The sequence below is a fragment of the Plectropomus leopardus genome, chromosome 6 (assembly GCF_026936395.1).
Source record: "Plectropomus leopardus strain MGB_pleo_1.0 chromosome 6, ASM2693639v1, whole genome shotgun sequence".
Taxonomy (NCBI): domain Eukaryota; kingdom Metazoa; phylum Chordata; class Actinopteri; order Perciformes; family Serranidae; genus Plectropomus; species Plectropomus leopardus.
The window spans coordinates 12,410,335-12,424,751 of NC_142181.1; the positions used below are offsets into that span (position 1 = coordinate 12,410,335).

Genomic DNA, 14,417 nt, shown 5'->3' on the forward strand with positions numbered 1-14,417 from the left:
TCTTGATATTTTCTAAGAGTTAATTTTAAGAAGGGATCCAGAGTTGAGTCATGTACAAACTTTATGATAACCTGTAATCCGGCTTTCTGAAGTGTCCTTGAGCAAATCATTTGATTCCCGACTACATCTTGTTACACAACTAACCCTGACTCATGACCTCCTCAGAGAGTGACATTAATTAATTTATAATCCCTCGTTTTTTGCCAGGAACACTGTCCTGTGTAACTGTTCAGTCCCCAGTTCCCTCGCTTCTTTAACTGACTTGTGTTTCATACTCTGTCGGTCACCCAGTGAGTGAACGTACTTGTGTTTCTCTGTAATTTGAGCTCAGTGGAGCTTTCACTTCATTCAGCTTCATTCATCCGCTGCTGCACAGTTGGTCCAGCACAGGTGTTTCTGTCTCACTGCCTCCATTTATTTACATTAGAACTAAAATCCTTTGTGTTACGATCGTGTAGACAGATTAGCAGGAGATTAGACTGGAAACCCCTGTATGATCAACTAAACCTAGAAACTTAAATGAGTCAAATGCCATCAATAGCCCTAGTGGGTGAAATTTAACTTGGTTGCTAAAAGTTGCATGTTGGGCAATTTTATAATTAGCAAAATAGCTAATAAATAATTACCAAAAAAACAGAAATGGCAGTCATTTTGCCTCTGAGTAATTTAGAAAGTTGATCTAAGAGTCAAAGTCCATGTATGTGATGTCCAGAAATCCACCTTTTACCATGGTGCAGTCATGAAAGCTTTCCTTATTAGCATAATTCCCATGAATTATTTTTTTAAAAAAAGTGTCAAAATAGGGAAATAGCTATATTTTGACCTTAAGTTAAATTAGAAAGGTGATCTACCAGATTAAATTTATGTTTTCATGGCCAGAAATGCATCTTTTGCTACAACTAAATCATGCAGCCTTTTCTCAGTAGCATAATTAGTTGGTCTCTTAAGGCACACAAAGAAACCTTGACACGAAAGACCAAATCGCGACAGGAGACTGGACATTTGTATTTTAATCAAAATTATAGCTATTTCTGTGTTTCACAAACTAATTAGCTTATTATGCTAATTACCAAAATTGCCCAACATGCAACTCCTAGCAATGGAGTTGAATTTCATCCACTAAGCCTATAGATGACATTTCAATCATAAAACTTTATAGGAAACAACATTTCTGGGTCCAAGAAATTTCCAGCAGACTAACATAGATCTATGGGGATGGAGCTTTGGACTTTTTTTTTCGCAATTAAATAGAAAGGTTAATTTGTGTACTTACATGGTTGCCTCTATTGATAAATTGTCAAATGGTTTAGAAAGTAAATGATGTAAAAATAGTGTGAACTTAGAGGTAAACATAAAGTCAATTAATATAATTAAATTATAACTATATAAGTTAAATTATGTCTTAACCTGTAAATGTATGGAATTAGCAACTTTAGTGGAAAATAATCCAAATATGGATCTCACAGTACTGCTTATGTTGGCCATTTAATGGTCATGTGCTTGTGATTTTCTCCAGGATGAAGTAAAACACCAGGAGGGACCAAGAAAGGAGGGGGATCACAGAAAAGAGGGAGAGAACAACGAGGAGGAGAATTACGAGGAGGAAGAAGAGGAAGTAGAGGAGGACATGGGTGGTCGAGACAAGGGAACCAATCGGAGGGCAGAGATGTAGGACGGACGCAAACTTTGACCAGTTGCAGTGCCTTTTTGGCTGCCCATAAAGCCTATTGGATCTTTCATTCCCTTGTCTCCCAAAGGAATAAAACCAGCCATCCATTTAGAAGTCCAGTTAGGAAAATTGGGATATCAAGCCTGGAAGATGGGATGTTTTTCCAAACACTGTGGGGATGGAACTGAGCAGCTTACACTGTGGAAATGGACAGAATATATAGGGCGGAAATGGGATGTATACTGTTTTGTTTTGTTTTTTATTTCATTTGCTTTTCTGTCTCCTCGCACGTCTGCCTGATTGCCTGCCTGTTTCTGTTTCTTAACAGCAGACAGGCAGAGAATGTATTTCTATCATGTGCTGTCTTTGAATATTTGTAAAGAAAGCAAAGTTAAATTATGTTATTCTGATGTCCTCATGTTCAGGCCTTTATATGTATGTTTTATGCAAACTGTTTTACTCTTTGTAGAGCTCAAATTTTAATCAGCATCTTGCATTCCAATTGATCAAGTCATTTTCTGTTATTTATTGTTGATTGTAACAACTCTGACAATCTTAAAAAGAAAAGGTGCAACATTTCTTTTTTTTCTCCTGACGGAACTACTTTGTGTAGTGTGTACTGTGTCATAGTGGTTGATGCGCAGTATTTTCACTGGATATTTTTTGCCGGTGCCAGTCAAAAAGACATTTCTGGTGAAGCCGTTCTATGCTGAAAATGTCACACTGACATGTGCCTTTCCATCCTTCAAGGTCTTAGTCATTTTCCATTTGGTAAATCATTTCAATAGGACAGGAGAGATAAGAGTATGCCAGTTAGTGCTCAGCCTCTGGCATATTGCTTCAGCATATGCCTTAAATGGAGGGCTGTTTCATGTCAACTGCTGGTGTGAATTCAATTCACAAACCGAGTGCAAAATCTTTAATTTACTGTAGAATGTATAGTAAAACAAATGCTGACAATTTGTACATTTTTCCACCTGTTATATTTGATACAAGAAATGGGCTTGTTATTGTATTGCACCAAGGCTGCCACCTGATTGGTGTGTGTGGAATAAAGAGGTCAGAGGATTTCAGGTAATTGTGACTGTATTGGCTGATTCTGTATGTTCACCTTTTTGAAGATATAATTTAAAAATAACAGCAAACTAAGCCTCCAGCAAAACAAATGGCAAACAACAATAGTGGTAACTCCAACCTTGAGGTCACTGTGTTAGCGGACATTTAGTCTTTACGAATGGTGGAGTAGCAAGTAGAGAAAGCTTCTGCTTTCTTCTTCTATTTTTACCTTTCCATTCTACCTATGGGGGGAAAAACCGTGAGGATCTGGAATGATCAAGCTGATTAATCAAATTGTGGATCAACAGAAAATTAATTGGCAAGATTTTTTTCTGATTGAATTTCTACCAAACACACTCTGGTTCCAGGTCTATAATGTCAGGATAATTTATTTTTGTTTTGTTTTTTTGTCTTTCACAAGCTATTCAAAAATGTCACTCTACACTTTATTAAATTCTAATGGTCAGTTTTATGTATTTTTTTGACATTTTAAAGGTAAAATGATAAATTTGTTGATTAAACATATTTGGCAGAATTGTTGCTAATGAAAATGCAGGCCTTAACACCTTAAAAAATTGAACTAAAAAAATTAATTAAAGCAAACTTAAAATTAAAACTAGACATAAAACAGAAGATATAAATTAATTTATTAGAAATTGTAATAATATGCAAATATGTCCAAAAATAAAAAATAAAATAAATACGTCAGCTTTCATTTTCAAATTTTAGCTTTTCATTTTTAATTTTGTCTTTTGAAATTTTAACACTTTTAGCCCCCTTATATCTCCATACTCTTGTATGTATTACTGGTGGCATGTCAAACTGCTGAGTTTTCAGGAGGAATTCATGGTGCTAACCATAAATATTTACTCTACTTTGAGCAGCCTGATTACCTGGAGGGTCCTCAGATTTTTACAATCTCCCCAACTAATTGTAGTTACTATAACTGAAGTTCAGGAACAAGACCAAGCTTCTCTCTCCTACTGATTTAAATCACCTGCACCTCGTCAAGTTAACCACCTGTGCCTCATCGATTCAATCACCTGCTGTGACGTATATAGGAGTGTCTAACCCCTTCTTCCCTGTTTGTCTCAGTTCTCATAACCCGTCTACCCAGAACTCCTCTTTTCCTTTTAGGCCCTCTTTTCATCCTCCCCCTCACCCCCCCATTATTCAAAAAAAAAAACTACTGTTCACATCTTGCACTGCAAGACACAAATGTTCCCAAGTCTAAATCCCCCCTGTAATGATAGCAGGTCCATAGGAACAGCAAATGTGTGTGTGGAGATTCAGGGAAGACTAGAAGGGACAGAGCTTCTGTTCTTTACCCTCTGTGGTTTAAAACATTGAGGTGAGAAGATTGTGCATGAACTCGCTCACATGGGAAATGAAGTGAAAAATCAGGATGAAATGAAAATCAAAGGAGAGGGGGTTGACTGAGAGAGGCAATTACCTTTAATGAACATTTGTCCCTGGCACACAGTCTCTATCAAATCATCCCTCCTCCTCTCAGTCTCTATTTCTGCTCTGCCTCTCACTTCCTGACATTGTCCCTGTGCTTTCTCTCCATTTCCTCCCTCTCTACCTCTCACTGTGTCTTCTCTATTTCTCTCTCCCCTTGCCTTTTTTTCTTCCTGTCATCATCCCTCTGCTGTTGTGAGATTGTTGATCTCCCCAGGGGGATTGTGGGATGCCGGAGGAGTTGGAGAGTAACAGGTGCCTCATTACTGTGCTAATAGCAGGCCACAAGGAACACACATGCACTCACACACATTTTTACAGTGACAAGATATGGCAGAGATGATCACTCCTCCACATTCCTCACATTCTCACTCTCTCTCTGTCATCATTTCATGGGTGTATTACCAGGCATGAATAATTTTAACGTGTCGATGCCTAGAGCCGGAGTCTATCTTGAGACGCATGCCCACACGACTCCTGCCACCAATTCTCAAATCTTCCATTTAACACCAGTGCAAGATTTACTTGAAAGCTGAAGCTCCAAGCGATGAAAAGATTTTTTTTCTTCCACCCACGATTTTTGGAATATCAACTCCTCTCTTATTTTACTGCCATATTGGAGGAGATCATAGCGTCAAAATGGGGCCGTAAAGATAATTGACTTCATCTTGAAGCCTTCAGTAGAAGTCACCAATTTCTCTTTCTGACCTGGCAATACATGAGGATCCAGAGAGCTCATTATACTGTCTCTCTGCAGCTGTAATGATCTCTCATTTATCAGCCGCACACTAACTTCTATCTCTATCTCCACACACACGCAACACGCAATTGCACAAACAATCTTCCACACTTAAACGAATCCCAATGAGGCATGTAACTGGCAGTTTGTGTCTGCCTGTATGCTTGTTAGAGAGATATCAGCTGCTTAAATTGTGTTTCTCCGCATTACTGTGAGGGAAAAGAAAGCGAGCGCTGTGTGTGTGTGTGTGTTTGTGTATGCGCTTAGGATCATACTTGAGATGTGTATGTGCTTGGGTGCTTGCTTGAGGACATGTGTGGCAGTATTCATGCTTGTGTTCTGCAGTATCAGATGACAAAATGTGTTTATGTTTCAGGTTGTAAGCTGAATATGAAACCGTTATTCAAGAATACACTGCTGCAATGTACTCCAGCCGACAGGAGGGGATAATGTGTGTAACCCCAGTAACACTGCTTTATGCTTAACAGCATGTATGACGCCATTTGCTTTCTTCTTTTATCCGACGCACTTTACAGGACCAAGACTAGAAATACTTTTAGTGGGTATTAAATCCTGCAGATGTGAGTGCAAGCTATCAGGGATTACTCTTTGTATACATACATTGTGTGTGTGTGTGTGTGTGTGTGTGTGTGTGTGTGTGTGTGTGTGTGTGTGTGTGTGTGTGTGTGTGTGTGTGTGTGTGTGTGTGTGTGTGTGTTTGACCTGCTGCATGAGGCTCACGGGTCATTACCCAGTCAGTCAGAGGACACTAGAGGCAATTGTCCTGGGCAGGCTGGACACTAAATGTTTGATAAGCCTCGAAAGTGGATGTCCTGTTTCTCTTCTCATATAATGCAGATGTCTGACTAACGACACAGCTGCAAATTCAACTTTCAAGAATCCATCAAATCATCTGCATTTTTAGCTTGCTGTGTGGATTGTGTTTCTGTTTAGGTCTTCTATGTATGCAGGTGCAATCGATAGCAGATAGAGAAATTTGAATATGTTGACTCAGTGAAGTCCTGGGAGATGTCGAGCTGGTGGAGATGAGTCATGAAGCAATCTGATTATCCTTCCCCCTCTTTCCCTCCATCCAAGCCAGAGTTCGTCAGAACCATTCAATCTCTGTACTGCAAAATATTCAGTTAAAAACTGAACACAAACAGATGCAGAGCAAAGCTGAAAGACTTCATTGTATTGTCTGTTTATTATTTTAAAAAAGTTGGATATATTAAAAAGTTACTTAAAAAGATAACAACAAGGTGAATGATATATAATTTGTACTTCATATAAAAAGTATTTCATATGGCCTTGGAGCAAATCAGCATTACATTTCCCGTGACGGCATTGTCAGTGTTTTTCGGCAACTGCTGTGACATGATGTATGTAAATAAATTCAGCAGCTCTATGAAACCTCCTGTTCAACATAACAAGGCAACAGCTTCAAGAACTGACTCCATACACATCTATCCATGAAGAGAAAGTCATAAAATGTTGCACATCCTGGTGGTTTCTGGGAACTGTAGTTGGATGGGCAGAGAGTCTTCTGGCAGCTTGGGGATTCCATCCAGGATCTCTAGCTTTGGCAAACAGAGGAAAACGCTGCACAAAGACAAAAGCAGAATGACAAAAGATGACAGAGGAAAACAAGAATCTTTTACTCTTCTCCTTCTGTGCCCTCTGTCCCTTACACATCTTTATGTCCTCACCGTGCACGATAGTCCTGAGTGAAGGTCACTGGGTTGCGGGTCAGGTTGAGAGAGCGGAGCGGGCTGTTCCCCAGAGCTCCCAGTCCCCCCAGGGAGCTGATGGCATTCTCAGACAGACAAAGGTGCTCCACTGCTGGGAGCTTTGGCAGCTGACGCAGACACACCAGGTGGTTACGGTGCAGGTTTAGCATTCTGCACCTGCCTCAAGAAAGAAAAATGGGGCTTTGTGGTTAGTGGTGTGAAAAAAATACATGAAAGTCACCAGTGGACACACAATAATCATCAATTAACATACGCAGACATAACAGACATATTCGATGATATGCCAATACACATACAAGGGTGAGGGGGACAGAACAGACAGCTGGACATCTTTTGAGACCCGGACAGAGTGGTCAAAGTGCACATGGGATAATGTGCTGGTGTATTACCTGTTTAAAAATGTAATGGCTCATGGCACAAATGAAAACTTTGCTCTGTTTTTAGTGAACAAAAAGGGGAAACCATCACCCAGGAGGCATGGGTGGACCTTACGTTTTTCTTATTTACGCTATCATGCTGTCTCTGTACAACATTAAGAGCATTAATATAGTAATATCTGTATGCAGACAATTTGAATCAGACTCATCATAGATGTGCTCTAAATATTATAACCAGCAACTTTAAAGGAAGAGAAATGGTGGTCAAATAATTGGTAAAATATTAAATTTATAGTTATAGCCCTAATAGTCTGACAATCTCCATGTTTACATGGAAGTTAGATACAAGTAGGACATTGCAAAAGCAAAGAACACACAAAAAAAAAAACATACCATCATAAACCAAATACCAGATAAGCAGCCTTGTCAGAAGAAACAGCTGTCACATCCCGCTACAGCAGTGGTGTTTAACAAGATAGTTTATCTGAACTGTAGCTTGCTCTCCATGTGAGGAAGTTGTGGTGCAGTCTGGGTAATGTGGTTCATACCTTGGCAGACATACAGAACTCAGGTTGGTGAGGGAGTTGTCAACCAGCTGTAGTTTCTCCACACGGATCAACCGGCGGAGGATCCGGAGGAAATTCTCTTGCTGGAAGGGGTCACCAAGATCCTGGTAGGACAAATTTAACTCCTGAGGAGAGACAGGAAGTGACATTTTGTATTTCGTCTTTTTCATTTTTTTTAAAAATCTATTTTACCATTTTTATTTATGTTTTATCTATTTTATTTCATTTATTTGTGGTTTTATTCCTCCACCCTCCAACTTGTGTTCAGTAGGACTTTTTGGCTTCTGCTTTGCTTTGTTTGTCAAAGCACTTTGTAAACTCTGTTTTTTAATGTACTATATAAATAAAATTATATTATTATTATTATTATTAATAATAATAATAATAATAACAGTTCTTCTTCTTCTTATTATTATTATCATCATTATTATTATGATTATTGTAAGAGTGGCTTTATCTCTCTGTCTCTGCCAGCTCCAAAAATTTATTTCAATGCATGCTCAATTTAAAAACTTTCCCATTATTCTGGGGTAGGTGCACTACGAATGCAGATGCAGCAGCCTGTAGCTCCCAAATCCTTGCTACTTTTTTTGCTATATTTTCCAATCTTTTCTATCTTGCTTTGTTGTGTACCCCCCTGATCCAGCCACTCCCTCCTGCTGTCTCCATCAGCTGGCCTTCAGCTCCCACACACTCACCTGCTCCCAATTCCCCTAATTAGCCTGGCAGTGTAGCAGCCAATTTCCTCCCATTCCTTGCTTTTGCTCTTCCCAGCCCTTTCTTTCTTTCTTTCTCCCTGACTGTCTGAATGATACACTGATTGTTGATTCTCAGTTTCGCTGTTTTGACCAGTTACCTGGGATTTAACAATGCCTGGTTTTGGACCTCAAAAACAGCAACTTTTATGTTACTCTTGCTGTTTTTGTGGCATTCTTTAGCACTCAAGCCATAACATTTCTGAGCCATAACAGTCACACTCTTTATCTTCTTTTTAGCTCCTTCACCTTCTCCCTCCCTCTCCTCTACTGTATGTCATGCATACATTATTAATAAATAAATACATGCACAATGCTTGCTGCCTTACCAGACAGTTTTCCCAATTCTCTTGCAACCTCTCCTCCCATCTTTGTCCTTCGTCTTCTCTCCTTCTCCTCCTCCCTCGCTCCAAGCAGATAGCATCCCCCTCTCTATGAAACAGCTCCTCCTCTGTTGGCCCTTTTATAATGACATTGCCAAAAAAAGTCAAATAAAATGTCACGTCATCAAGTCATTATAATCAATTTAGTGACGCATACCTAGTCTGTTATCAGTTTGGAAATTTTGTTACAGTATGCATCTCTTCATATACTAAATTAAATGAAACTTACATAAAACAAAATAGAAATGCAAAAATTAAAGAGATACAATTGTTTGCATTATTTCTAATACTTAAATCATTCAAAAAAGTTGTCTGTGTAAGAGTTCATTTGAAAGTCAGCTTAAGTAATGCAGGTCACTCCTTTGACCTCCCTTTCACTCCACTTTCACACTAACTTTTACTCCCAAAAAAACAAACTAAATTTGTAAAGAAAGACTTTCAAAAACAGCACAGTGCAGCAGTGTTTAAGTTAGAAAACTGTTCTTTCATGTCACAGGAAGTTCTTATATTACATTTCCTTCCTTCTGTTTCACTTAGTTACTGCAGCAAACACAAATAGCAGAAAGAAGCACTGCTTCTGTGGCTGTGTTAATTTTGGACTATCAAAGTTCAAAAGACACAGTGGTGATTTTCTCAGGGCGATCCAGACCTTCCCTGACCCTGGGGCAGGTCAGCTGGTCACCTGTGACATCACACTGCTCCAGACAATGCCACGACACAAACCGGAACCGACTTGAAGGAAGCTAAAAAAAAACACAAAAAGCAGAAGAGAGCAGGATGAACAATGTGAACACTGGCTTGGTCAACCAGCAACAATTTCTGTTGATTTATAACTATGGTGGTACATTTGTGAAATGGTGCATTAATTTGCCCAGTTTCATTCAAATCTAATCACTGAAGGTTAGAGTATCATGCATAACACATATGTAGTGAGTATGGATAACAAGCAGTCTTTTAGATGATTCAGTATAATGCTGAAGACAGAGCAGGAGATACACTAAAGATTAATCTACCATAATGTCCCATTAGTGCTATATAAACTGTATTTTCTCAGAGTGCAGTTAATATGTAGCCAAAGTCAATGGGTCGTTTTTAAGACCATTAAGCAATACTGCTACATGTGTTAACAAGGTAAAAGCATTCAGGTATTATTCAAACTCCTTCTGATAGGCTGATGCTTGACAAGAACCACTAATGTTTTATCATCTGATGATGACAGCCTCCTCCGTTCTCATCTTTACTTCATACCCCATGTCTCTTTCTCATCCTTATGCTAATGTTTTTGCTGTTTTGACCCTGACACACCAAGCCGATTGTCAGCCGTCCATAATCGTCAGACTGACTGTGAGTGTCTGTGTCACGCACCATTGGCCCTAATCTGTGCTAGCTGTTTTTTTTTCCCCACCGATTCAATATGTTAAACAGTTTCCTACCTCGAAATGGAGAACAATTTAGAGCACTGGTTTGCAATAACTATGGTACGATTGTTGTCACACAAGCTCCCCCTAGTGGAACTTGGAGGAATCTCAGAAATATTTTTAAAGAAATAAATTAATTAAACACATAATACTATTACTATAATAATAATATTACTAATATATTATCTTCTTATAAACCTGCTTCTTGCACAAAATGTCTGTAGCTGAATAGGGTAGACCTACACAGTCACTCATAATAGTGGTAGTTCTAGAGTCTTTTATTTCTGATTTCGCATGTGGTGTAAAAAGTTCGAGAACCACAGTTTTAGAGACTTAGTTGCTTATTAATGAAATTGCTAATGTAACATGCAGGTTCACTGTCTTTGTTAAACCAGCAGGATGCAGTGCTGGACTAAACTCTTCTCCTGACATGACCTTTTCAACCCCCTTACACTCATCTTGTTCACCCTTACTGTCTACGTAACCTAACACCTTCCTCTGTTACTCTAGACAGAAGAGTGACCCCGCTCCACTTGACCACCGCTCCTCATTGACTGGACACTCACAAAACAGGCCCAGGTCTCCTGCTCACATCACATGAAAAGTGCAGTGGATAAAAATTTGCACAGAATTAAATGCAAACTTGGCAGACTGATGCAGCCTCCAGCCACAAATCCAGATGTTGGCAAGGTGGTTAAATAAATCACAGCCAAATTCACACATGAGATCATAATGTGTGGAGAATAATTAGAATAGAAAATGTGGATAAGTCATTCTACTATACATGTATATTTATACCCATGTACAAGATGAAAAACTAATGTCTAAATATATAAATGAAAAGAAAAAGTATCATTTAAGGTTTAGTTCTATAACAGAAGCATGCATTATGGACACAAACAATAAAAATAAAAAAAGATCCCAAATCAGCATAATTTTCATCCACTTTCTATCAATAAAACTCTGAAGATGCCATTTTGCTTCATTTTAAGCAATGCACCTCACAGAGTCATGAACACATCAAGCATTTTTACTACAGGTACAGAGCTCCACATTGAACATAGGGAGGATTAGGTAGGAAGCCATTTTTCGTCTGTCTTAATTCAAATAGTCAGGAGGGTTAAAAAAAAATCACTCTGCATAGCAAGTTAGGCGCGAGGCCAGTGGCCTGAGGGTAAAATCAAGAGTGCAGAGAACAGACTGAGAATATTAGGTTCAGTTCAGAGAGGGAGCAAGTGGAGAGAGGGAGGAAGGCTGAAATGGAAAGATTGGGAGAAGAAAGGATGAAGAGAAAATGGGAGGACAGAGGAGAGGAAAGAAGATGGAGGAGGCAAAGCTACACCTGAAGGGAGGGGGATGCCTTAAGGACAGCAGCAATGAAGAATTGCTGTATTTTGTGTGTATGCGTGTGTGTGTGTGTGTGTGTGTGTGCCACTCACAGGTGTAGATACAAGTCCAGAATCGGGACTCTGGTCCACAGAGAGAGGTGTGCGTGTAACCCCGAGGTCAGAGTACTGAGACGAGTGGGATTTGGGAAAACTGCCACTGAGAGTATTCACACCTGAAGAACTGGGAGAGAGACAATATCTTAAATCAGTGGCAAAAAGAAATGCAATCAATACATAAATTAGAGTCCTACAATTTACTAGACAGTATTTCAACTGACCCAATGTCTAACCCAAACCAAACATCCCATAAAAACACAAACCCTAACTTAATACACACCCAGTGACCATAAAATGGCAGATGAAGATCAAAAAGAATTTGTATCGATTATGCAGTCGGAAATGTTGAAACTGATTTTTTTTTGTTTTGTTTTTGCAAAGTGTGCAAAATATCAAGAAATGAGACTATTTTGGGGAAAAAAAATGGCCATAAAGTCCCAGAACTTTTAGCCCTCCCAGAAGACAGCTCTACAGCACAGCTGACAGGAGAATATTTGTTTATTAATTTCTATTTGTATTTTCTAGTTATCTCAATATTCATATTATTGTTATCTACTATTTTTGGTCTTACTGATTAACATTTGTAATTAACTTATCACATAGGCTCATAGGCTATTCATATTATTAACTACTTTTTATATTTTATTGATATATTATTGCATAATGTTTATGTTAGGCTTTGGCAACACATTTTTTTGCAATGGTCATGCCAATAAAGCAACTTTGAACTGAACTGAGATGGAGAGACAGAGAGAGAGAAGGGGGTCATCCGGGACATTATCAGGTCTTTGGGCAGCTGTCTTTTCGTAATGTAAACCCTGCTGTGTGCTGAAACCCTGACCACCGGCCGAGTGGTTAGGGTTACGGTGAACTGGGCCTGACAATGCAGATTAGGACCCGGTGCCATGGCAGCAGCGGACACCTGAGCAGGTGCTATTTGCTTATAATAGTCGCTGTATGTGGGGGGCAGCCTCTATAATTGATACAGCTAATAAGCGCTGATACTTCTATATGCTAATTGTTGAATAAATACTGTATTATTTTAAATAGTTTAAGTTAGCTTAACCCAGCATGAGCTATCTTGGCAGAAATGTCTCAGTAAAACTAGTCCCTCGAGCCAACAATGTAATTATTTTGTCTTACCTTTCTGACATGTCCCAATCGTCTCGTGGTGAATTCTCCTGTACTTCTTTAACACATTGTGAACGGCTCGGTTTGGCCCTGTAACCGTGCAGCTGTGACCCATGGAGCCCGTTGGGTTTGTTAGTATTCACCGAGAGAAAGTTTACCGTCCTGTCTGCTCCGGCTCGAGACTGACACCACTGTGGGCTCGCGGCTGTAGGCGACACATCGCTGCTGGTTGCCTGGCAACTGTATTCAGGTGTATCACATTATACAGGTATAGGGACGAAACTGTCGCGAGGCAGTTTTTTCCACTTAATTTTGTTTTATCCCTGCTGTTTTATTTTATAGACTTTGAGCTACATGTAAATATTTTGCCTTTTGCTACGCACTTACGCACTGCTGCACTTCTTTAAAATGTATTCTCCTTAATTTTCTGCATTATATACACTCAATTTTTAGCTTTACTTTTGATTAATATTATCTCAATGGGTTTTATTTTCCATCTTATGTTATGCATTCTGTGCATTTTGTTTTTATCCTTATTTGTACCCTTTCTAATATTATCAAGTGGGTTTTATATATATATATATATATATATATATATATATATATATATATATATATATATATATATATATATATATATATATGTAAGAGGACCTCAGCCTCCTACACAAGCTACACTATCTTGTGTTGTGTGGGAATGAGGAAAGCAGTGGTGGGAAAATCTACAAATCATTAAAAGTTGTGAAAGCCTTACTTTTACTTAAATAAATGGTGCAAACTGAATTTATGAAAAGTAAGAAATGATCACAATCAATTATTGATACATTAATGCATTAGTATTTAAATGTTGAGTCTGATCTGAGTTGCAGCCTACTAATAATCATTTTATACACTGCACTGTAGGTTCAGATATCCTTTCTAAGCAGAGGACATGTTGAGATAACGCCTCAACGGCCTTGTGTTGTTGTTTCTGTCTTTCTGAATGTTTTCATGGGAAGGAGGAGGTTGATTTAGATTTTCAGTGGCACACAATAAAGACATAAGGCACAGCTATCATACCAGCTGGTGAAAGTAATTTAGATCCTCACTTCCGACACCCATGGGCTGTCGTTCCTCAACAATGCAGCTCGTTGTGTTTAAGATATTGCAGCACTGAAACACACTGTGCGCACTGAAGAGATGAAAAAGCTATTAGATATTTCATAGAGGTAAATGAAAACCCCTGATACTGCAGGGGACTGTGGAAATGATTCCCACTGACATTGAACTAACTTGTGTTTAGCAGAGCTATCGCCTTTGCTGGTTATTTGCAGACTGATTTGTCACTTACAGTAGTAATCTACAGTGCATAACCTATATCTGCTTTTGCTGGTCATGATTAAAAGGATTTGTTTTGTTCTTTTATGATCTGTTTCATGTTGTGTGACAGTAATGTCATAGATAATTGGTGTTCCTAAAACATCGACTGAGGAAAGGGATGGCTGCTGTCACATCAAAGCATCTTTTCTTTGTGTGTGTGTATGCGTGTGTGTGTGTGTGTGTTTAACACAGCAAAAATGCTTATACAATGGCAGGGAACAGCTGTCGGGGATGTAATTAAAGTTTATTTCCTAATATATTTCTCTCAGCATGCCAGTGCCATGCAGACAGTATTAGGTGTGTTGGT

At 38.9% G+C, this 14,417-nt stretch overlaps 2 protein-coding genes across 2 annotated transcripts in view; one reads left to right on the plus strand and one right to left on the minus strand.

The window, feature by feature from the left end:
- Positions 1 to 2,747, plus strand: part of golim4a (golgi integral membrane protein 4a) — a 28,499-nt gene extending 25,752 nt beyond the window's left edge. The window contains exon 16 of the mRNA XM_042487239.2: positions 1,517 to 2,747. Within this exon, the coding sequence (XP_042343173.2) occupies positions 1,517 to 1,672 (156 nt within the window). The 3' untranslated portion in view covers positions 1,673 to 2,747. The remainder of the gene's footprint in view (positions 1 to 1,516) is intronic.
- Positions 2,748 to 6,105: 3,358 nt separating this feature from the next.
- Positions 6,106 to 12,789, minus strand: LOC121943410 (uncharacterized). Its single transcript, XM_088078273.1, has 7 exons — positions 12,764 to 12,789; positions 11,615 to 11,744; positions 9,407 to 9,500; positions 8,704 to 8,834; positions 7,602 to 7,744; positions 6,635 to 6,832; positions 6,106 to 6,527 (listed from the first exon to the last, which is right to left on the minus strand). The coding sequence occupies exons 1-7, from the start codon at positions 12,772 to 12,774 to the stop codon at positions 6,410 to 6,412; spliced, it is 825 nt and encodes a 274-aa protein (XP_087934399.1). The 5' UTR covers positions 12,775 to 12,789; the 3' UTR covers positions 6,106 to 6,409.
- Positions 12,790 to 14,417: the final 1,628 nt, after the last annotated feature.